The sequence below is a fragment of the Rhinolophus sinicus genome, chromosome 10 (genome assembly GCF_057876585.1).
Source record: "Rhinolophus sinicus isolate RSI-liver-muscle chromosome 10, RSI-T2T, whole genome shotgun sequence".
Lineage (NCBI taxonomy): Eukaryota > Metazoa > Chordata > Mammalia > Chiroptera > Rhinolophidae > Rhinolophus > Rhinolophus sinicus.
This window is the reverse complement of record NC_142510.1, coordinates 14,748,567-14,770,862: the sequence shown is the minus strand read 5'-3', so window position 1 is coordinate 14,770,862 and position 22,296 is coordinate 14,748,567. Positions and strand designations below refer to the sequence as shown.

The 22,296-nt window shown below is 54.4% G+C and overlaps 1 protein-coding gene across 2 annotated transcripts in view; it reads right to left on the bottom strand.

Moving 5' to 3' along the window:
• PKD1 (polycystin 1, transient receptor potential channel interacting) overlaps positions 1-15,709 on the bottom strand; it is a 44,960-nt gene extending 29,251 nt beyond the window's left edge. Inside the window, exons 1-3 of one of the 2 annotated variants that reach the window (XM_074322646.2) lie at positions 15,280-15,709; positions 232-303; positions 40-111 (exon numbers count right to left, since the gene is read on the bottom strand). In XM_074322646.2, coding sequence (XP_074178747.2) covers positions 40-111; positions 232-303; positions 15,280-15,485 — 350 coding nt within the window. In that variant the 5' untranslated portion in view covers positions 15,486-15,709. The remainder of the gene's footprint in view (positions 1-39; positions 112-231; positions 304-15,279) is intronic. The other variant, XM_019713061.3, reaches the window with a different exon arrangement.
• Between the last annotated feature and the right edge of the window lie 6,587 nt (positions 15,710-22,296).

Below are 22,296 nucleotides of genomic sequence, written 5' to 3'. Positions count from 1 at the left end.
GCCCAGCCACTAACACCCACCAAACGCAACGCAACTTACATTTCACTTAAATTAAATAAATTAGCAAATGTTCTTTCTTCTAACGTAGAAATCTTATTGTTGCTTATGTCCCTGGAAGAAAGGGGGGATTTGGTGAGGTCTGAGCAATGCCCCCATAACCGCAATGCTGACAAGCAGCCACCACCTGCCCACCCCGAGGAATCCTATAGCCACGCTGGACAGGACACTCACAGCTCCGTCAGCGCCGAGAGGTTCGCCAGGAGCCCGACGTCCAGGGCCCGGAGCAGATTGTGGGAGACGTCTCTGGGAAGCAAATCAGTCACGGGTCAGTGCTGGAGCCCCGGGTGGGGCACAAAGCCGACCCCGGGCCTGTCCCAGAAGCTCCCCAGCACCACCAATTGTGGCCTCCCACGCCTGAGCTCCCTAGTCCCAGGCCAGGATGGAGAATCGGAATGAATTCACATCTGGGGAAACAGAGGCAGAAGGCTGGGGCCCCTCAGCACTCCATCCATGCCCTGTCCCATTCCCCTGCAGAGCCAAGGCCCCACTTGTCCCCTGCCCCCTGGCCCAGCAGGGCCGGTCCATGGAGGGCAGACTTCACCTCCCCTACAGGGTTTAAAACACACCAGGGCAGCCCAGGGGTCTCCAGGGCCAGGGGGCCAGCTGCTTCCAGCTGAGGGGGCCTCTGAATGTCCGTAAGCTCCAGTGGGACACACAGACCAGGTGAACAGGGGGCCCTGGTAGATGAGGCCATACCACAGTGACAATGACAGCCCATGTTAAACCTTGAGGTTAACACGACCCCAATGAAAACTCCAGTCAACAAGATAACACACAGGTTCAATGCGAAGCATAACGTCCCGTGGGAAGCATCCAGAAAGGCTGAAGCGTGGATTGACGTTATGTAAAACTGTGTTATGTATGTCGGAGTGGACAAACTGACCAACGAAAGGGAACCTCCTGAAACAGACTGTGACTCCACAAGAATTTGTGCAAAGACAGTTGGGACTCACACGTCAAGGACACACTCTTTGGCTAACAGTACCACCTGCCTTCCCAGCCAGGAGGTGGAGGTCACAGTCGCCCCTGCCCATCCACCTCATGGGTTGGGGACCTGTGGACCACCTTGAATTGGTGAACACCTCCGGTCACCTGACCCACCCCACCCTCCTCGTCCTCTCCCCAGGCTCCCACCATGGTCTCCAAACAGAAGAGGCCTGGGCTTCCCGCCCACAAGCCCCTGCCCTTCCAGGTGTCACTACTCATGCTCCCAGGTCCCAGAATGCCTCTCACCAGCCCTGTCTTCCCACCAATGACCACCCAGTCATACAGAGACCGGGGGTCCACTGGTGCCTCCTCCAGGCCTGCCAACCCAGCTCCTAAAATGCAGGCTTCCCAACCCTACCCCAGCTGCAGCCATTGGTCCAAACCCCAATGGCAGCCCGGGGGTGTCCTAAAGCCCAGCTCCCACCAGCCACCTTCTGGAATGGGCGCTGCTATCCCAAGCCTGCTCCAAACACAGCAGGAGCTTAGTAAGACTAGGCTGGTGTCAAACGAGGTCCTCCTGCGAGCCGAGGCACTGCGTTGCTAGCCCAGGCCCCAAGGTCATGGGCAAGGCGCAGACAGACAGAGTCCCAGGGCTTGGCAGGCTGGGATGCATGGCACAGTCCCCCTGCGCAGCTCACGATGCCCAGGACCACCTCTGGAACCAGGGTCAGGAACTGACCCCCACCCCATCCCTTGACCACTGCTCCTCCCTGGAGACCTGCTGGCCACAATATCCAAATACTCGCAACCTTCCAAGGGGTACTTGGTCTCAGCTAGGCTGCTCCCACTATCCTGGCTCCCAGTACAGCAGGGGGCTATCTGAGGAGCTTCTGCAGTGACCAATGGGGGGAGCTCCTGCCCCCTGCAGCTCCCACTAAGGGGGTGCGGAGATGGACTGTACACATAGTCAGCCAACCCCCCGGAGCCTGGGCTCTCTCTGTCTCTCTCTCTGTCTCCCTCTCTCTCTCTGCAAAGGCAGCGGCTGTCGGGGGACTCAGTGCTGAGCAGATGGCATGTGGACATAAGTGCTCACCTGTCACCGGCCTCGGGCGGCCTGGGGCTGCAGGCCACAGGCGGCCTCAGTAGGGGAGTACATGCAGCAGGTGGGCAAGACCACGGTCCTACAGTGAACCGGGGACTCCACGAGACGGGCTGCGAGTGGAACCTCAGACATGGTCAGAGGGGCAGGCAGAACAGGGGGCAGGTCCTCCTGGTGGTGGTGGGACCTCTGGTGGTGCTGGGGCCATGATACGGACAGGCGTACCGTGGGGCGGGGTGGTGCTGGTGGGCCAGAGCTTTGGCTGGGACTAGGTAGGGACGGGGCTTCCGCCAGAAAAACCCACAGCAGCGCCACCACTGCTCTGACCAGGTGGCAGGATGCCAGCACACCTAATTTGGCAAAGCTCTCCTCCCAGCAAGAAGTTCAAATGGCACTGCAGGTGCCAGGTCACACACTCATGCCACCCACCGCACTGAGAACCTGACTGCTTTGGGAAGCAGTGTAGCCACACGCATCGAGAGGGACAGACATTCTTTCCCCTCACCTGAAAAGATGTGACATGATTTATAGTTTGAGAGCCCTGAGCCCACTGGCAAGTGTGGCCTGACACCCCCTCTTGGCACACAAAGTCAGAAAAAAGGCAGGTGCAAAATGCAGCCCCCTCCCCCTGCAACTGTTCAAACGGAAACTAAAGAAAGCCCTGGAAGGGGGTGCAGAGAAACAACCCCATTCTCAAGAGCAGGCAGATCCCCTAGATTTTCCACACTCTTTCTGCTCTTGAAGTAGGAGAAATGGGGTGTGGAGGCTTCAGTGCAGGAAGAGACAGACAGGCTGCCCAACGGGGCCTGGAGCAGGGGTTGGGGTGAGACCCAGGGCCAGGAGGGGGAGCTTCAGAGGGTGGACAAGGGGGGCCAGGAGCCACTCAGCCTAGGAGGTCGGGGCCGCGAGGCTACGTCCACTCCAAGCCGTGGCACTGGCCACAGCCCGTGGGCTCAGGGCCCGAGCTCCGCCCGCCTTGTAGATGCCGCCGCTCTCACCCAGCCTGTTTCCTATGTGGAGACAGGGTGTGTATGTTTGCACACGCAGGTCCCTTCCCCTCAAGGGTTGTGGGACAGGGAGCCCATGCCCAGGGCACGGGTTCCAAGAATTCCAGCAGCTGAGAGACCTTTGGGGGCAGGGGCCACAGGGATGGGCCCTCTGGCAGTGCCGCCTCTGCCCTCTCCAACCGAGGCCAGCGTCCCTGGTCCTTTCCCACACAGGGAGGCGTTTTCCTTTCAGTCCGGTAGCTGCCGTTAAGGAAGCCCAGATGGGCGCTCACAAGTGCTTCCACGAGCCATGGAGGGGGCACAGTGCTTTCTTCTCGGGTGCTCTGTGGGCAGTACCACCCCTCTCTGGACTCCACCACAGGTCCCGCCCCAGCCGCCAATCAGCTGCAAGACTGGGAGAGCAGGTTGTCAGGTAAGGGACTCGGTGGGCGCGCACGCCCACTTCCTAAGGGAACCCACGCAGGCCTGTCCATCATGGTGGTAACCAGCTCGTCTGCTTGAAGCCTTCAGTCTGTAGCCAAAAGCTGGACACTATTGCAGGGCCCTGAGAGTCCCGGATTCTTAGTGGGTTGGTGAAGACACCACACACAAATTCCCTGAGGTTATGCTCACTGATCCATTCCATCCAACTATCCCAAGAAACCCTGACAAACAGCCGATCACCGCAGCTGTGCCTTAAAGGGGCAGGTCCCCCCACACCAATGGTTCCCGCCTTATGACCTGCAGAAGGCGACACTCTCCAGCTCCACTGGTACCACAAATATGAGCAACGGGTGTAAAACTCTGACCTAATAAACGACTTAGGACAGTCATGTGTGCTTTTTTAAAAAAAGAAAGGACGTATGGTCTCTCCCGGCATAGGCCAAGGCCCTCCAGCACTGCACAGCACTGTGCCCACAGCCGGCACGCTGGCGTGTCCACACCATCCCTGGGGTGGGTGAGACAGGCCGGGACGTGGCCAGGCAGCCACGCTCCTACCTCTTGGTCAACGGTACCCTGGAGTTCAGTTAGACCTACAGTGGGCACTTCCCAGTGGCTGAGGTAAGGACAGCAGTGGAATCGGGCCTGTGAGGAGGAATCAGGCCCAGAAGCCAAGAAGCAACAGCCCTGGAGAGTACGATGGTCCAGAGAGATGGCCTGGGGGACAGGACGGTGGCATGAGGGGAAGTGCAGGCATGAAACACACACCCACAGCTCCAGGGAGAGCTGCCCAGCCCAGGCCTCGGAGGAGGAAAGAAAGAAGGAAAACCCCTGAAGTGTTTTTCTACATCCTGTTTTCTGCAAAATTCATCATGAGTGACAGCTGCTGGGAGCCGCCTACAGTGCCTGAGAAACCAGGGTGGAGTGGGGTCCAGCGCCGTCCCTGGGCTCCCTGGCCCACGGCTCCAGGCCATCCACAGCCCAGCTAAGTCTTCCATCCAAGTCTGCTGGCCCAGCAGCCCCGTGGAACTTTCCTCACACACACAGACCGTCTCCCCATCACGGGTGCTGGCCACGTGCTCCCTGCACCGCACCCCTCCGACCCTTCTCTCCAGCCCTCACCTGGGCCTGGCTGGCCCATGGTGCAGAGAAAAGGACAAAGGGCCTCAGGGACCCTGCGGGCCCAACTCTGCCCAGCCCACCCCCCAGAGGGCAGAGCCAGGGGCCACACCACAGCCCCCCCCCCTCATATGGAAATATCTGCATGGGGCAAGCCATGGGCAACTACATATACTGGAGGGGTTGGGGGCAGAGAAGACACTAGAGGAGAGGTCACTGGAGGGTCATGGGGGGCGACTGGATGGGGGGGCCCCTGGAGGGGGACGTGTGGAGTCCTCACCCAGGCCCACAGCCTCAAGGCCCTGCACAGCCACTTTCCACATCTCCATCTGCTTTTGCCATCCATGTTCTGGGGGAACGCCAAGGTGGCCACAGGCCAGCCCCATCCCCACTCCAGCCCCTCGGGCTTCCTCTGCACCCCCCCAGGTGACATCATTGCAATCTGAAGCCCTGCCCCCACACTTAGGGGCCTGACAGGACACAGCAGGCCCAAGGAGCACGTACAGGAGCCCACACAGTGGGCAGAAGCAGCAGAGGCTGGCCAAGCAGCAGTGCCAGGCCCCACAGGAGAGCCAGCAGCCTGGCCAGACAGCACCCTGAGAGGCCCTGAGCCAGGCAGGGCCCACCCTCTGGGCCAGCTGGACCCTCCCAGGCCCCTGCAAGGCCCAAGCCAGCAACTTCCAGGGACCCCCCCCCCCAACACACACACACACACACACACAGAGCCAAGGCTGGAGGGGTCAGGGCGGCTGGGGGGGAGGGGTGACCGGGGACAGGCACACACCCATGAAAGCACAAGACACGTGTCACCTCCCCAGGCAGCAGGGATAGGGCTGGGAGGGGCCCCCACTGCCTGCTGCACCAGACATGAACCCCACGGTCAGAGATAGGGGCTCTCCCACCCAGTCTGGCCCTCTGCCGTCCCCTCTCCTGCTCAGGACAGGCAAGTGTTGGGGACGGAGGAAAGACCCCTGGTCTACCCCACAACCTGGGCCCTCCTCCTCCTACCCCCACAGTGCCCCGCAGTCACGGGGGAACCCAGTCTGTCCCCACGCAGGGGTGCTCCCAACTCCCCCTGCCTTGCAGATCAGACGTTCTCAAGGGGAGGACCAGCCTCTCCCGGGACTGCATCCTTATCCTGGGGCTCAGGCGCCCTCTGGGGCATCCCTGTGCCGCTGGCTCTCATCCTTCCTGGTCCAAACAAGAGCTGGGTCAGGGACCTCTGCTTTCACCACCAAGCTGCAGGTACCCAGCGGAAGATGCTAAGGGCCCCCCATCCGATGGACAAAGGCAGCTCCTTCTGCCCTCCCCACACAGGGCTTTGGCCCTGCTCACATCCCAGGCTTTACAGAGGGGATGGGAGGCAGGAAGGGGAAGAGGGGGGCAGGGGAGAGGGGGACAGGGGAGGGGGAGAGAGGAGAAGAGGGAGTCTCAGAGCCACAGCAGAGAGAGATAGAAGGGGGCTACACGTATGAAGGTGAGTGAGTCGGTGTGGGAGGTGGAGGCCAGAAGAGGGTTGGGTCCCGGAGACAGCATGTCTGGAGCGTTCGTTCCCAGGTGGCTCCGGGGCCCGTCACTTTTAGAGCTGAGGAAACAGAGCCCCCAGACAAGCCTAGACCCTGTCCTGCAGCCCAGAGCAGCCTCAGTTTCCTCCTCTTCCAAGGAGGAGAGTGGCCTTGGGTGCCTGCTCCCCAGTCCAGATGCTGGGCGGGGTTTGGGGGCCAGCTGGAGCCCCCAAGGAAACATCTGCACATTCCAGACGCATGTGGTCAGCGGTGGGGGCGACTGCCAGGCCCCAGCCCAGCACCCCCACCCCGGTGCTGGCTGCCTTGCTGGAAACAGGGCTTGAGGGGAATGGGCTCCAGAGGGGTAGCCTGTACATGTTATGTAACTGGCTCCTCCAGAGCCAGCAGCTGCCTCCTCCCTCTGGCAGGACAGGACAGCGCAGTGGGCGGCAGGCACCCCACTCCCCATCCAGGGCCCAGGGCTCCAGGCTCCTCCCTCTTCCTCCAGCCCTCCTGGTTCCTGGAAATGCAGCCTCAGTGGGCCCTGCTGCTGCCGGCTAAGCCAGCCCATCCTCTCCCCGGAGGCCCCACAGGCTCCGAAGAGAAACAGGTTCCCCTCAGCAAAGCCAGGGGGGCGCCTAACACGGCCCCTGAGAAGCCAGGCGCAGGAAGGGAAGAGAGGCCACAGTGCTGGTCCAGGGCCCCTCAGGGGATCCCTGCCAACACCTCGGCACTCAGACCTGGCACTGCCACCCACTCACCACCTCACCACCTCACTAATGACTCCTTTCAGCACTGGGGACAGGCAGCTGGGAGCCCAGCACCCGCGCCAGTCTGAGTCTAATAACCTCATTCTGCTTTCATTCCCTTCTATTTATGGAGAGTGAGGCTGGCTTCCAGGGCCGGATATGATGACGTTTAAATTAATGAATTCAAGTTTAGGAGAGAGCTGATTTGAAAAAAAAAACACCAAAAAAAAAACACGCGGATGGGATGAGCTGGGGAGGTGGGCAGGGTGTGGGCCTGCCAGATCCTTGGGGGCTCTGCACCCCAGCTCTCACCCCACCTGACTGCAAACCAGGGCCCAAGGAATCAGCAAGAAGGGGGTAGGGGATCTTGGCCTTGAAGACGAGAGGGAAAGGCCTGCATGAGACCCCTCCACAGCCTCCCGGCCCCAGGGCATTGGAACAGCAAACAGTGCCCATTTCACAGGGTATTTTGTGGGGCTCCCTCATGGAGCTTTGCCATCCCACAACTGAACTATCACCAGGATGACATGGGTGTCTGGTGTGGTGACAAAGCCTGCCTAGGATCCCCCTGGGACCACAGGCCAGGACAGGGAGGGGAACCTCAGGAAGGGGACGAGGCCGTGGGGCACCCTCCACACCGCCCAGCTCTGAGGGGAGGCACTGAGACCAGCCACCATCGGGCATAAACAGACCAGGGAGGTGGCCAGGGGCTAGGAAGGAGGGGGCCCACCCAGAGAGGGGGCCAGCTTACTCTTCCACCTGCAGCTGGGGATTTGGGGCCTCCCTTCAAGGGCAGGGGAGGAAAAGGACCCACAGCTGGGGCCTCAGAGCACTGCACTCAGCAGATGTTCCCTCCGCACTCTGGCCTGTCACAGCCAGCCAGGGCAGGGGCTGCGACATCCCCTCCACAAATGGGAATGCTGAGGCTCAGGGAGACCCCTCCTCGCCTCCCCGGAGTCTGAAGAGGGAAGGAGAAAGGCAGCTGGGGCTCTTCCCACCCTGGCCGGGGAGCCGGCACTGAGCCTCTGGCTTTCCAGGGGCAGAAGCATCAGTTCAGTGTGGCCAGCAACCTCAGCACCCACTCAGCCGCTGGCAGGGCCGCTGGCAGGATCCAACCGACACCAGGGCTACAGAGCAGTGTGGAGGCGCAGGACCCGGGGGCCACTGGTGCCATTAGCCTTCCCGTGAGCCCTGGCCCTCATTCCCCACCTCGACCAGAAGGGAAAGCTGGCTCTCCCTGCCTTGGGACAAAGCCCCTTCTAGAGTGGCCCCAAGGGTACTGAAGGCACGGGGGCTGCTAAAATCGGGGGCACCCCGCTTTGTCAGGCCTGGGCCCACGAGGCATCTCTGGAAAGGAAAGAGCCCTGCCCACCTTGGCCCCCAAAGGCAGCCCCTCGCTGGCATCAGCAGCTGGGCACCACTGGGCCCCTTGGCGGAGACAGCTGCCAAGCCATAAAGAACGAGGTGTTCCGGGAAAAAGGACGTGAGCTGCATTTTCCAGCTGCCTTTCACTCAGCAGCGCCCCCGCCGCACGCGGCCTCAGCCAGCTGGAGAGGAGCAACCCAGCACACGGGCCAGGCCTCCGGGTGCCCGAGCCCAGATGCTGCGCCACCCCAGACAGTGGCAGGAGAAACGGGATGTTTTCATTCCAGAGTGCTCGTCGGGCTGGGCCCACTGGGTTCCCGCGGCTGGCGCGGGCCACCACACAGTGTTCCGGAAAAGAAAACGTGCGTCTCCATCCAAAATGGCTCCTGCACTGGAAACCAAACCCCAGCCGGAGTCTCCCTCGGGGCCAGGGTCTCCACACTCCCCACCCACCTGGCACAGGGGCCGCTGGCAGGGTCTCGGGGTGGGGCCACATCTGGCAGCACCGCCCAGCCCAGCCAGTTGTCACAAGATGGTGGTCCCCAGGCACAGCCTGTGGAGAGCAGACAAGGAGCCCCAACAGGCAGCCGACGAGGAGACGCCCTGGCCTGAGGGAAGAGGACGACGGTGGGAGGAGCCTGTAGAGAACCGGGAAAGGGAAACTGAGTCTGGCAGGCGCCAGGCGCACCTTCTCCAAAACCGCCTGAGTCAGCTTCCCGAGAAATCACAGAGAGGTGCCGTGTGCGACAGCTGAGGTGGCAGCAGGACCAACTTGCTGTGGGAGACGCCGAGTGGCTGGCGTGCAAACAGGTCCCAAGGCTGCCACATCATCAAGAACAAGGGGCCTACGACAGCTCCCAGTGTTCTGTTCACGCCTCGTAACTGTTACATATCCCCACGTGGAAGCACCAAAACCACAAAGGCTTAAAACTGAGATAAAAACAGAAGCGGAACGTGCCAGGAGTGATGAACCCCAACAGCCGCGTGGCCCTGTGTTGAAGGCACCCGAGCTCAGACCAGATGGCTTCTGGACGTGGGGTTTCCCTGCCTGGGCGCTGAGGGGTGGGTAGGAGTCTGCCTGCTCCGGCTCATCTATGCTTCTCCCGTCTGTCGCAGTGTTTGGTCTGAGCAACTCAGTCACGAGCACATGAGCACTGGCTCAGGGGCACTTCTCCTCCGCCGTTCGTCTGCTCTGCAGCAGGGCAGGTCCTAGGGGTCCATCTCCCGGTGGCCAGTGCCGGGGGACCAGGCATAGAGGAGGGGACGGAGGGAGCCACTTTGGCAAGTTACAATTACTGGGACCACAGCAACCGAGCCCTGTGAATGCCCCACACACCCTCACCTCTGAGGCCCTGTGACCCCGTAAGGTATATCCACTCATGGTGCCCATTTCGTAGGTGAGGAAATTGAAACTCAGAGAGGCCGAGTGACTCGGCCAAGGTCACACAGGAAGTGTAGGTGCTGGGATATAAACCAGGTCTGACCCAGGGCCTGAATCCCCGACTCCTGGGCTTCCACACCTTCCTCCTGGAACCAAACAGTAAGTCAGCAGGAAGGACCAGAACGGGGACAGCAAAGGGAGGCCTGAGGGGGAGCTGCTGGGAAGGGCAGAGCAGGGCTGAGCAGCAGCTGGGGCCCGAGCCCAAAGCCCACCGCGTCCACGCAGGGACACCCCCGCTGCCACCTCTCTATAGCTGACGAAGCAGGTTGCTGTTGTTGTACCCCCGGCCCCGCCACGCAGTTGCAAGGCTATGCCCCAGAGCTTGCTGATGAAATCACGTCTCGGCCACAACTCTCCAGCCATGTGACCCTAGGAAATGACTCAACCTTGGAAGCCTCCGTGTCCTGGTCTGTAGAGTGGGACCGAGTGGTTCCACCCCCACAGCACAGCCCTGTGTGAGGCACCTGAGGTAAAGGACAGAAAGGGCCTAGCACGGAGCCTGGCACTCGGCCACCATGGAGGGAGAAGGCGAGGCAATGGTAGGAGGGGGCTGCCTACTGGGTCGTTTCTTCAGAGATTTCTTAAAATTCAGCCATAATTCGCACACTAATAAAGTTCGCCCTTCTAAAGTATGCAATTCAGTGGTTTTTAGCATATTCCCAAGGCTGTACAACCATCACCACTATCTAATTCCAAAACTTTTTCATCACCCCAAACCCCCATCGCCTACCCCAGTCGCAGACAACACTAGTCTGCTTTCTGCCTCCATGGAGTTGCCCATTCTGGACATTTCATATTAGTGAAATCATTCAACGCGTGGCCTTTGGTGTCTGTCTGCTTTCACTGAGCATCGTTTTCAAGACTCATCCATAACTGTAGCCTGTGTCAGCACTCCATTCCTTTTTATGGCTGAGTAATCCATTCATCTGCTGATGGATAGTTGGGTTGTTTCCATCTTTGGTTACTATGAATAATGCTGCTGTAAACATTTGTATACAAGTTTTTGTGTTGACATGTTTCATTTCTCTCGGGTAGATACCTGGGAGCAGAACTGCCAAATCGTTTTCCACAGGCCTGTCCCATTCTACATCCCCACCAGCAGCAGAGGAGGGTTCCAATTTCTCCACATCCTCACCAGCACTCATTACTGTCTGCCTTTCTGGTGACAGCCACCACGGTGGATATGAAATGGTATCTCACCATGATTTGATTGACATTTCCCTAAAAGCAAGCGGTTAAGCATCTTTTCATGTGCTGATTGGTCATTTGTATGTCTTTTTTAAAGCTGTCTGTTCAGATCCTTTGCCCATTTTTTAATTGGGTCATTTGTCTTTCTAGCATGGAGTCATAAGGGTTTCTTATATATTCTGGCTACAAGTGCCTCATCAGATATACGATTTGCACATGTTCTCCACTCTGCAGTCCCCATTCGGGGGACCCCGTACACGAGGCATGTGTGCCCTCATGTCCACAGTGCTGGCAAATTTGCATCCTGTGTCTCCCCAGGAAACTCACATGACACACGCGTTTATAGTCTGAATCCCCAAGTGCCGGCCATTGTGTGCAGCTCAGGGAACGTGAGCGTGAGATCAGCTGAATGTGCAGGACACCTGAGTCCTCCCGGTAGCCACTGTCCCCACACAGCAGCCAGCATTCCTTCTAGAAGACGCCAAGCACACCACTTCCCTCCTGGACCCTTCGGTGTCACCCCTCCCTGCTCTCTCGATAAAGGCCTCACCTCCTACTCCTCCGCCTGAGGCTCCACCAGGCGAACCTCTCTGCCTGGGACGCTTCCCCCAGCCCCTAGATGACTCTTGTGCAAGTACTGAATCAATGCCACTTACACTGGGGGTCCTTCTGGGCAGCGCCTCCAAAGTGGTTCCCTCCCCATCATCTGAGTGTTTGGTTTAACATAACTGAGCCTCTGAAAGGTGGGCTTGAAGACTCCCAGCACAGAGCCGGCACACAGCAGCCAGACTCCCCACAGCCGAGGGCTCACAGACACGACCTTCTGTTGCTCGGCGAGCCCTTAACGCAGCAGTGCATGTGGCACCTGCAGTCTAACACATTACGCACACGCCAGGCCCAGGTCAAGTCCAGGGGTTTATTTACCTTCCCTCACACCGATGTCCTGTGCAGACACTGAGGGTTGAGCCTCTCCCCTAATCGCCTGTCATTTAGGGGAACAGGCAGGGAAGGGGGAGGCCCTGAGTGCTCCCGGCCAACAGAAGACATTCAGGCCCCCAGTATTGCAATCAGCAAACCAAGTCCCTTATTGAATTCCTGTTCCAAGCCTAGACCCAGATCTGAAACACACACAGGACAGTCAGTACACAAAACCCAGGATGGGCCCCAGGCCAAACTCAGCAGTGCACACCCAACACCTGAGAAGTGGTCGGCCAAAATCACCCACACCTGAAACTGACGGACAGCCCACACCTGGAGAAACGCTGCCACATCAAAACCTTTCTGGGGTAACACAGTCCACCTCTGTGCTGTCCTGTCCAACACGGTAGCACTTGAAATGTGACTCGTCATACAACACAGCTCTGGACCCAACTAGGTATCAATCTACAGGAAACGCAGAAGGCAGAGGGTCACATTGAATGACACCAGGGAGGTGAGATAGACGCAACCCAATCTCAGGCATTGTCAAAGCTCGTTTCCTCAACACATTGCACGAGGGAAAAAAGAGATGGAGGGAAAGCCTATACACCAACAGAGATTTAAAAGACACCAACTAATTGCATTGTGTGGACCTTATTTGGATCCCAATTCAAACGACTGAAATTTGAATACATTGGACATGTAATGGGATCAGGGAATTACTCGTTGCAGGTGTGACTGCAGCGTTGCCATATACTCCAAAATGCTTACAGATCAAAGAAGAGGATGCTGGAATTTGGTTCTAAAGGGGTAGGAGTATGGTAGGGCACAGCAGGCCACAGAGCATTGGGTCTGAGAAGTTCACCAGGCTAATGTGTCTGTTGTGTATGTTCAAATTCTCCATCATAAAGCTTTAAAAGTAGAGCAGCAACAGCATTTTGCTGAGTGACATCACCATCGTAAGGCTGCCACCTCCCAGCAGCATCGATTAACCCAAGAAAGACCAGGGTCTGGGAGCCCGGAATCCCCTAGGGGCCAGCCTTCCACCCAGGTCTAGACACAACTGTCCTGCTACACCTCAGACTGGCCAAGGAGTCTCAAATGGAAAGGTGGGCTGCAAGACACTGATGACGGAGGTACCAGGCCCAAGCCCCCCCAGAAGAGGCTACTGGGTCCCCTGCACAAGCACACCCTCGCCCAGAAGGCTCCCTGGCTTCTCTGAGCTCAGCCCTTCTCCCTTGGAGAAGAGGAGACTCACCTATCTCCCTTTCCCTGAGGAGAGGATTTGCAGGGTCGACAGGCAGAATGGCTGGGCTGCCCAGAGTACAGATGGGGGACCAGCGGGGGCCTTATCATCTGCACCCAAGGGTTGTTTCTTGTGGGTCCTCAATTCCCCCAGCCTTCTGGAAACCTCCCAGAAGCAGCTTCAAGTGTAAAGAGCATGGAGTCTCCTCTATTCCTCATCCACCTGTCTCCCAGGGTCCTGCTGCACAGACGGGCAACAACCCTGCGAATCCTGCCAGCTCAGGCTGGGCCAGGCCATCAGCTCCCAGGACCTCCAAAACCCAGGAGCAGAGCCTGAGGGGACACATGCAAGGCAACAGACTCGAGCTCCATCACTGTCTCCAAGAGCCTCCTGAGTGTGCCCTGCCTGCTGCAGGCCTCGGACCCATCGGCATTGTTTATTCCCTGGACAGCTCCTGGAGGCCAGCTCGGACTCACCAGCAGGAGTCTAACCCCCAGCAGCTCCCAGCCCACCAGGGACACACGTAACCTCACCCACAGTATCAAGAAACAAAGGGTAGGGGAGTCTGACGCAATTATGTGGACGCTGGTGGCAGACAGGAGGCTAATCTCAAGAGACAGTAGAGATGGCACATGCTTCAGTGGTCATGGAGCAAGATGACAGGCCCCCCATGCACAGCCCCCATGGCTCCCAGCTGACCCTGGAGAACCTGCTCTTCCCCCACCCCCAAGCCCACCTGGCAAAGCCCCAAGAACATCTGGACCACTCAGGATAAGCGCAGGATAAGCGCCCACCCCTACTTCACCCACTCAACATCCAAACTCATCTGAACACTGACCACTGGGCCTCACAATTTAAGGTAGCCGCATGCTGCTGTCACCCAGGGAACAGTGTCACAAAACTGAATGCCTGGGCCCACCCCGCAGATTCAACAGTTTGTGGTCAAGGTCCTGCCTTAGGTGCCTGGAAGTACCCAAGAAATCCAAACGGGGCCCCAGGGATATGGACCAGCAGGCCCTGAGCCTGTTCGCAGCCCCAGGGATAACTGTCTGGAAATCTCAGTCCTCTACACCGTTTTCATTCTGGGTCCTGAGCACCTCTCAGTCAAAACCAGTTCTGCCATGTACTGGCTGTTACTTGGTACTGTTGCTTGGACAAACTGCATCACCTGCTTCTCAGTTTTTCCATCTGTAAAATGGGATCTTCACTGTACCTCCACCTCAGAGTTAGGGTGAGGGTGCAATGACCACAACCAGAGCTTGGCACAGGACCTCACTCCAGACAGCTCTCTATAAAGGTGATTATTACTACTTCCCACATGCAAACCCAACAACAGCTCTTCAGCATTTTAAACCCCTCTGTGGTAACCCCACCCACCACTAGTCCCAGGATAACATCAGAGCCCTAGACTGGACACTTGAAGCCCTTAGAACCCCTGCCCACGTCCCATCGGGCCCTCATTCCCTCACACTTGCCCTGCAGCTGCCACACTGGGAGTGAAACCCTACATCTACAAACGACCAAGTCCAGCCTCCAGGTCTTTGTAGACAATTCCCTCCTCTCTTCCCCTGGACCCACCTTCCTGCCCCTTCTGAAGTGTCAAGCCAAGTCTTACATATCCATCTAACCCTTGTCCAGACACCTCTACCGGGAAGCCTTCTCTGCCATGCCACACAGAGCTCTCCATCTCCTCGCTTCCTTCCCCTGGGCTCCCATGCCCTGGGTATCCGCCAGGCCGCATCCTATTAGTGTCTAATTAGCGTTTAAGTGTTTGCAGCCTCCCTTCAGAGACCGCCCCGCCCCGCCCCCGCACGCTGCCACGGGCCCCCCATCAGCTCGCGTTTGCAGAGTCCCACCGGGTGGGATGTCTCTGTTTTCACAGAAACCGGGATTTTTCTGTTTCCCTCTGGCCTGGGCCAGACTGGCTGACAAGCCGGCCGTGGTCCCAGGTTTTCCTTATTTAGTCAGGCGGACCTCACTACGCTGGAGCCTCGCCCTGGGAGAGGCCTGGCCGGCACTCCGTTTCCCCTTCTAGAGGCCGGGGACGCGCCCACGCCCTGCGAGGCCCGCCAGGCCGGCGGCCTGCCCGGCCGGGCCTCTCCCTGGAGGGTGCAGGCGCGGCGAGGCCTCCCCACGCCCTGCGCCCCGCCAGGCCCTCACCGCCCCCCAGTGCTCACGCCCGCCCGGCGCCATGGCAACCTCCCGGCCCGCGTCGCGGGGCGGCGGGTTACTCACAGTATGGTGGCGTCCGCGGGGATGCGCAGCGCGGGCCCGAGCGTCCGCAGTCCGCGGCCGGAGCAGTTGACGCGACAGGCGGCGCCGGGTGCCGGGCCGCATTGACAAGGGGGTGCACAGGGCCCGCAGCCGCGCCCGGGGCCCCCCGCCAGCGCCCCGAGCCACAGGCCCAGGACCAGGGCGAGCGCCAGGCGGGCGGGCAGCATCGTCAGGGTAGCGTGCGCATGGCCCCGGCCCGGAGCCCGCCCGGCGCCGGCGGCCGCGGCTCAGGCGGGGCCTGCGGTCGGCATCGCGGGGCGCGGGGCAGGATCCAGGGGCGGCCGCGGCCTGCCGGCCTGCGCGACGTCCACTCGGCGCTCGAGCCCGGCCGCGTTCTGAGTCCACCGCCGCCCGCTCGCGCGCTCGCGCTGCACTGCGGGCCGCCGCGGGCTCCTCCTCCTCCCCGCGCGGCGCGGGCTGGGCGGGGCGTCACCAGGCTCCGCCCCCTGCGCCGTGGAGTCCAGGGCCCGCGGGGAGGCGGTGTCTTCAGGCTCTGCCCCCGCGCCACCGTGTCGGGCGCGGCATCGGGCGGGATGTCTTGAGGCTCCGCCCTTCGCTCTGCACTGTGGCCGCCGCGCGGGGTGAACGGGGCGGGGAGATGAGCGGGGCGGTGTGGCCCCGCCCCTCCCATGCACACCCCTCCCCCGGCACTCTTCCCTGCTCCTGCTGCGCGCGCTCGCCTCAGTTTCCCGCGGAGTCCGCGCCTCCCAGCCCTCTGCTGTCACCACAGTCACACGGAAAACACCAGCAATAATAACCACCGCGGCCTGAGATCTCCGGGCGCCGGCTACGCGCGCTCATCCACCCCCAGCGCCTCTGTCCCTCTCGATCTGCTCGGTACCCCGAGCGCCTGGCGTACGATAAGCGCTCAGTAGGTACCCTTCGCGTCCTCTCGTGGAGTTACACCAGGGCAGGAAAGGTGTGACTGCTAATCCCCGCTGTCACGGAGGTGGCGCCCAAGGGGGGGGCCTCACCTGGGCCAGTGAAGCGCAGAATCCTGCTGCCACCAGCCCGCCCGCAGACCGAGGGCAGGAGACTGCTCTCTGCTCGCCGGACACCGGGTTCTCCAGCTCCGGCTGCCGCTTGCCCACTCTTTCCTTTCCTGGTCTCGAAGTACTCCGTGCTTGGCTCTGCAGAGGGAGCTTTTGTTCCTCTATGTGTGCAGGATTTAATTACGAAACTAATGCCCGTGGTGGGTAGAATCCACGCCAAACAACATGGATGAACTCTGAAAACATGCTAGAAGACCCTCACAAAAAAACACGTTATTATGAATCCATTTATAGGAATCCAAAATAGGCAAATCTATAGAGATAGGAAGTAGATTAGTGGGGTTGGGGGCGGGGAGATGGGGAGTGACTGCTAATGGGTTTGGGGTTTCTTTTTGGGAGGGTAATACTCGGGAATTAGTGGTGATGGTTGCACAGCCTTGTAAATATACTTAAAAAAATTACTGAATTGTGCTTTGAAAAGGATGGATTTTATGGTATGAATTATATCTCGACTTTTAAAACAATGAAGAAATAATAAAATTGGACAGTTGGGCACAGCGAGTGGGAGGATTAGCTGAGAGATGGGAGGAAGGAAACCACATCCTTCATTTCCCTAATCATTCATTCATTGCCTTATTCCACTGAGTCTTCACCAACTCTAGGATGTGAGCACTATTATTATTCCCTCTATTAAGTGAGGTAACTTAATAGAGTAAGTTACAGAGAGGTAAGTAAGGCACAGAGAGGTTAAAAAATTTGCCAAGTCACACAGCAGGTAAGTGCCAGGATTAGGATTATATTCCAAACCCAAGATTTTAAATCCAGTTAAATGACAAACTGATACGATTTAAGGACTCCAGATGAGAGAAGATATACCCATAAGAAACAGTAGTGCAAAATGAGGGAAAGAGATTTATCAAGTCTAAATGATTGTTGGAAGGTGGTTGTGGAATAAATGCAGTTGTTTGGAAAGGATTTTTGGAACAGAAAATACATACATTTAAAGAAGAAATTAATGATCTGGAAATGAAATTCTAGACTACTTCAACAAACTCTGTGGTGAAACAGAGAAAATAAAATTTGCCAAAGATCTTGTTTGATTCAGGGATGGGGACATTGGAGAAATGCTTAATTCTTGATAAAATACAGATTTTAAGATTGTTATTAACAGTTAATGATAACCATTAGCATAATATGAGAACTACAGGGGTGGAAAGAAACAAGTATACCTAAGGAAAGGATTAAAAAGGAAAAAAGTAAGTCAGTGTATTAATCAGAACACACAAAGCACGTGGGGGATCATAACAAATGTGAATGAGTTAAATTCCCCTGTTAAAGAACAAGGATTCTCATAATAAGAAAACACACTAAGGGCAGCCGGTTGGCTCGGTTGGTTAGAGCACGGTGCTCACAGCACTCAGGTTGCCTGTTCAATTCCCGCATGGGCCAGTGAGCTGCACCCTCCACAACTGGATTGAAAACAACGACTTGAATTGGAGCTGATGGGTCCTGGAAAAACACACTGTTCCCCAATATTTAAAAAAGAAAGAAAATACAAAATCTGGATAAATGCTGTTTACAGGAATATGCTAAGACAAATAACCCAGAAATCTGAGAATAAAGAGACAGGAAAATGAAGACATAAAGCAGGTGGGGTGGGGTGGCAGTATTAATTCAAAAAAAAAAAAAATTGAACCTTAAACAAAAGATAATAAATGGGGAAAAGGGAACCTTTTTTGTACATTAATTAAAGGTAAAACCGGTGTAGAATATATATAGTGAACCCATTGTTTTCTCAAAAATAAAACATCAACATGCAATGCTAAACTGTTAGAAATTCACAAAATCATTGTGGGAGACTTTATTACACCTTACTTTGAATCTTAAAAATGAAGCAATCTTTTTAAGCCAGTACAGATATAGAGGATTTGAACAGCACAGTTGAGTTCTACTTTATGTAACAGTATATTGGCATAACCGGGAGAAATGTTTAGGCAAGCCACTGGCCTTAGACAACACCGCCCCCTAGAGGTGCTCTGGGTCCACCTGCTCACCGCACCACTTGATTTTTTTTTTTTTTTTTAACTTTTATTTATTTTATGTTTTTCCAGGACCCATCAGCTCCAAGTCAAGTAGTTGTTTCAATATAGTTGTGGAGGCGCAGCTCACAATAGCCCATGTGGGGATCGAACCGGCAACCTTGTTGTTCAGAGCACCGTGCTCTAACCAACTGCGATAACACGCCACCCCAACTTCTTGGGTTCAGCCAATGGCTGAGGCTTCCCCAAGCCCACTCTAGCCCACGATGCCCACCTGAGTAGAAGCCTGAAGAGCTGTCTGCAGAGGATCTTGGGACAAGGCTGGATGTCCTGACAATCCAGGTAATTGAAAGGTAAATGTGCAAGCGGCGAATATCTTCATTATCTTGATTGTAATGATGGTTTCATGGGTGTATAATACATATGTCAAAAATTACCAAATTGTACACTTTATTTTATTTTAGGATTTTAAAATAACATTTTTTTAAGTTAAATGTGCATATAATAGGAAACTGAAAACCACAAGAACAAAATCACCATAATCCCAAGCAGTTTAGTTTGATGTATCCTCCTAGGTCCTCTGTGTGTATCTACACAGCTAAGCTTCCATTTTTATGTCATGAAAATTGTACAGTTATGTATGAAGCTTTTTCACACATCATGAATATTTACCATTTCAAAATCCCGAAGCTATAGGAATATTTTGATAACCAATAACACACTATACCAACTCAATCTGGAAGAAAAAAAAATGTAATCCTGACTTTCTTGGTGACAAAAATTTCATAAAAGACAAAAATGGCAACAGGCCTCTACGATAGACATTGGCAGAGTTACAATGAAAATATTGTATTCCCTCAATGTTCAGTAAGAAATGAGACATGAAGCAACAAAGTACACAAAGTATTCTAAGAATTCATTATGATCTATACTTTTAAAATATTAACGAGGCAAAATTCCACGGAAATACTTAACAATGTATTCTTATAGTAAAGCCCATAGATGCAAGCATATCAGTGGTTATCGTGACAATGTAAATATGAACTCATACATGCCTCCCTCGATCCTTCTTTCAGCCCCTCTGCCGCCAACCTCATGAACAAGTCCTGATGCCCATTTCTCAGAGCTGGTTTAACAATTCCATGCCTAAGCTGCCTCTTTTCTATCAATTATAACAAAAAGATATTTACAAATTGGTTAATTCACTAGCTCTACCTTTTATTGGTAACCTCAGGACATCTAAAAAGCTCAGATGTTGCAAAATAAAGAATGAACTTTGTCCACAGCACAGGTCCTTTACAAAAATGCACATACAGCGCAGCCGGCCGGATGGCTCAGTCGGTTAGAGGGCGAGCTCTGAACAACAGGGTTGCTGGTTGAATTCCCACCATGGGCCAGTGAGCTGCACCCTCCACAACTAGATTGAAAACAACGGCTTGACTTGGAGCTGAGCTGTGCCCCCTTGAAAAAACAAACAAACAAACAAACAAAAATGCACATATAGACCTATGATTCTAACCTAAAACTGTCTTCTAGATGTGGAGATACTAGCCAAGAGCCTTTCCCTTCACCTTTCCTCTTTTCCCTCCTCCACCACTTCAATGACTGAGCACAGGACTCCATCTAGCTTCAAGAGGTAGATTAACAAAGACACTCCCAGAAGACAGTCCTTCCTAAAAACTAACAAAAGGGCATTTGTACGCTTTAAATATGTGCGTTTATTGGATGTCAATCAGACCTCAATACAACTATTTCTTAAATATCTAACCACGTATAGTGACAAAAAGCAGGTCAATAGTAGCCAGGGACGAGAGCTGGAGGGAGGAAATCACTACAAAAGAACAAGAGGGAATTTCAGGGGTGATAAAAATGATTTATATCATGAGTATGGTGATGTTTAAATGACTTTACTTGTCAAAACTCACCAAATTGTAAACTTAAAATTAGTAAATGTTATTGTACATAAATAATGCCTTAGTAAAACTAACTTAAAAGTCTAACCATGTGGAAATTGAAATACCCTCTTTTAAATAACTCTTGGGTCAAAAGAATCAAAATTAAAATCAATTTATTTTGAAATGAATAGTAGTGAGCAAACCTTTTACTAAATCTTTGGGAGGCAAAGTTATATGATAACATCAGTTTTTTATTATTAAGCATGAAATATCAAACTCGTATATAAACTAAGTTTTCATGTCAACATTCTAGATAAATAACTATAAAATAAACTAAAGCAAAGTAAAAGGAAGGAAATTAGAAAAATAAGAGCATAAACTAGTCATCTTAAAAGAAAGAGTAGAATTGATTAATAAAATCAAGAGCTATTTTTAATATATAAGGCTATTAAGATTTTAAAAACCCTGCTAGCAAGTGTGGCTAAAAGAGAAAGATAAAAATAAAACACAGAATGTTAAGATTAAGAACGAAGGTTTGTTTACAGAAATAAAAAGTTGAAAATTATGTGCAATTATGTAACTTCTGAAATCTAGATAAGATCATTATATGTTAGAACAACACAAACTATAAAAACTAACTCAAGAAGAAATAAAAAACCCAAATAGACTAATAATAAAGGAAGAAATTGAAAACGTATCAAAACCATGCCAGGCAAACATATTTAATCCAGATCTTTCTATGGGTAAATCCTATCAAATGTGGAAAGATCAAACAATTGAGATTTTATACTCAGAGAACAAGGGTCACATCTCATTATATATTTATGCATATTTATGCATAAATATACAATGTAGATTAATAGCCTAATTCAGATACCTAAACAAACTGGACGAAGAAAGCACAGAAAAAGAAATCCACAGTCCAATGATTTTTAGGTCTGTCCCAGCCACAGAATCTTTGTTTCAAACAAAATCCCCCAAATAGAAAGTCGAACTGCTCTGGAGCCCCCACAAGGATCCAGCTTTCCTGACACCTTGAGTTCAGCCCTGTAAGACTCATTTCACAAATTCCAGCCTCCCAAATGTAGGATGATAAATTTGGGTTGTTTTGTGCCACTGTTTGTGGGAATTTGTTACAGCAGCAATAGGAAAAGGATACAGGTGCCATTACCAAATCTAGTAGTGGTTACCTCTGAAGATAGGATCTGGAGAGTCCCAGAACTTTTATTCTTGCCTTTACCTTTTATATTGTTGACATGCCAGCAAAAATCATATAGTAATTGTATTAGTAAGAAAAAGAAGAGATAATGTAATTGAAGCACTTGGCCTACTCCAGGGTCAGCGAGTGCACAGGCTTTAGTAGTTGTCATGGCTACACAGGGGTCTGTTTTATTCCTTTACACCGATGCCCCCTGCCATGAGGCCTGGAATGGCACTCAGAGGCTGCCTGGAGAGCCTGGTTAGGAGGCAACTGGGGGTGTTCTGTGCAGCCCAAGCCCAGAGGTCTCACCTACATGGGGCCTCATTGCAGGGTCTGGATCACAGCCAGGCGTCCTCCTGATCCCCTGCTCTGCAGCTGGCACATTTTGCATCCTGAGACTGTCAAGAGCACTCATGTGTAAGGACCTGAGCTGCTGAGGGGAGTGATGGCAGAGGGTAGACCTGCAATCCCACCTGCAAAGAAACCCCCCTCTGCTCCCGCCCTGCCTGGAACGGTCCTTTCCCCATTCAGGAACAGATAGGCCCCTATACTTGGCCACCTGCTTAGCAGGGCCGCAGTTCGTCCAAGGGGAGTACTGCACTTGGACATGGAGGGGGGTGGAGGAGTGCACCTCTGACACCAGCTGCTTTCTGGCATGACTGGGTTCTTTTCTCTTTGGGATGGAAGTCAAATTCAGTGCTGCTGCAGTGCCTCTCTGACGTCTCCATGGTAACGTTCATGTGGATTTCATAGAACATAAGGTGTTTGAGGCTGAAAGGAACCTCGAAGATCAGCTCCTTCCACCCCCTCATTTCCCAGAGTGGGGAGCAGGCCCAGAGAGGGGACGCCAC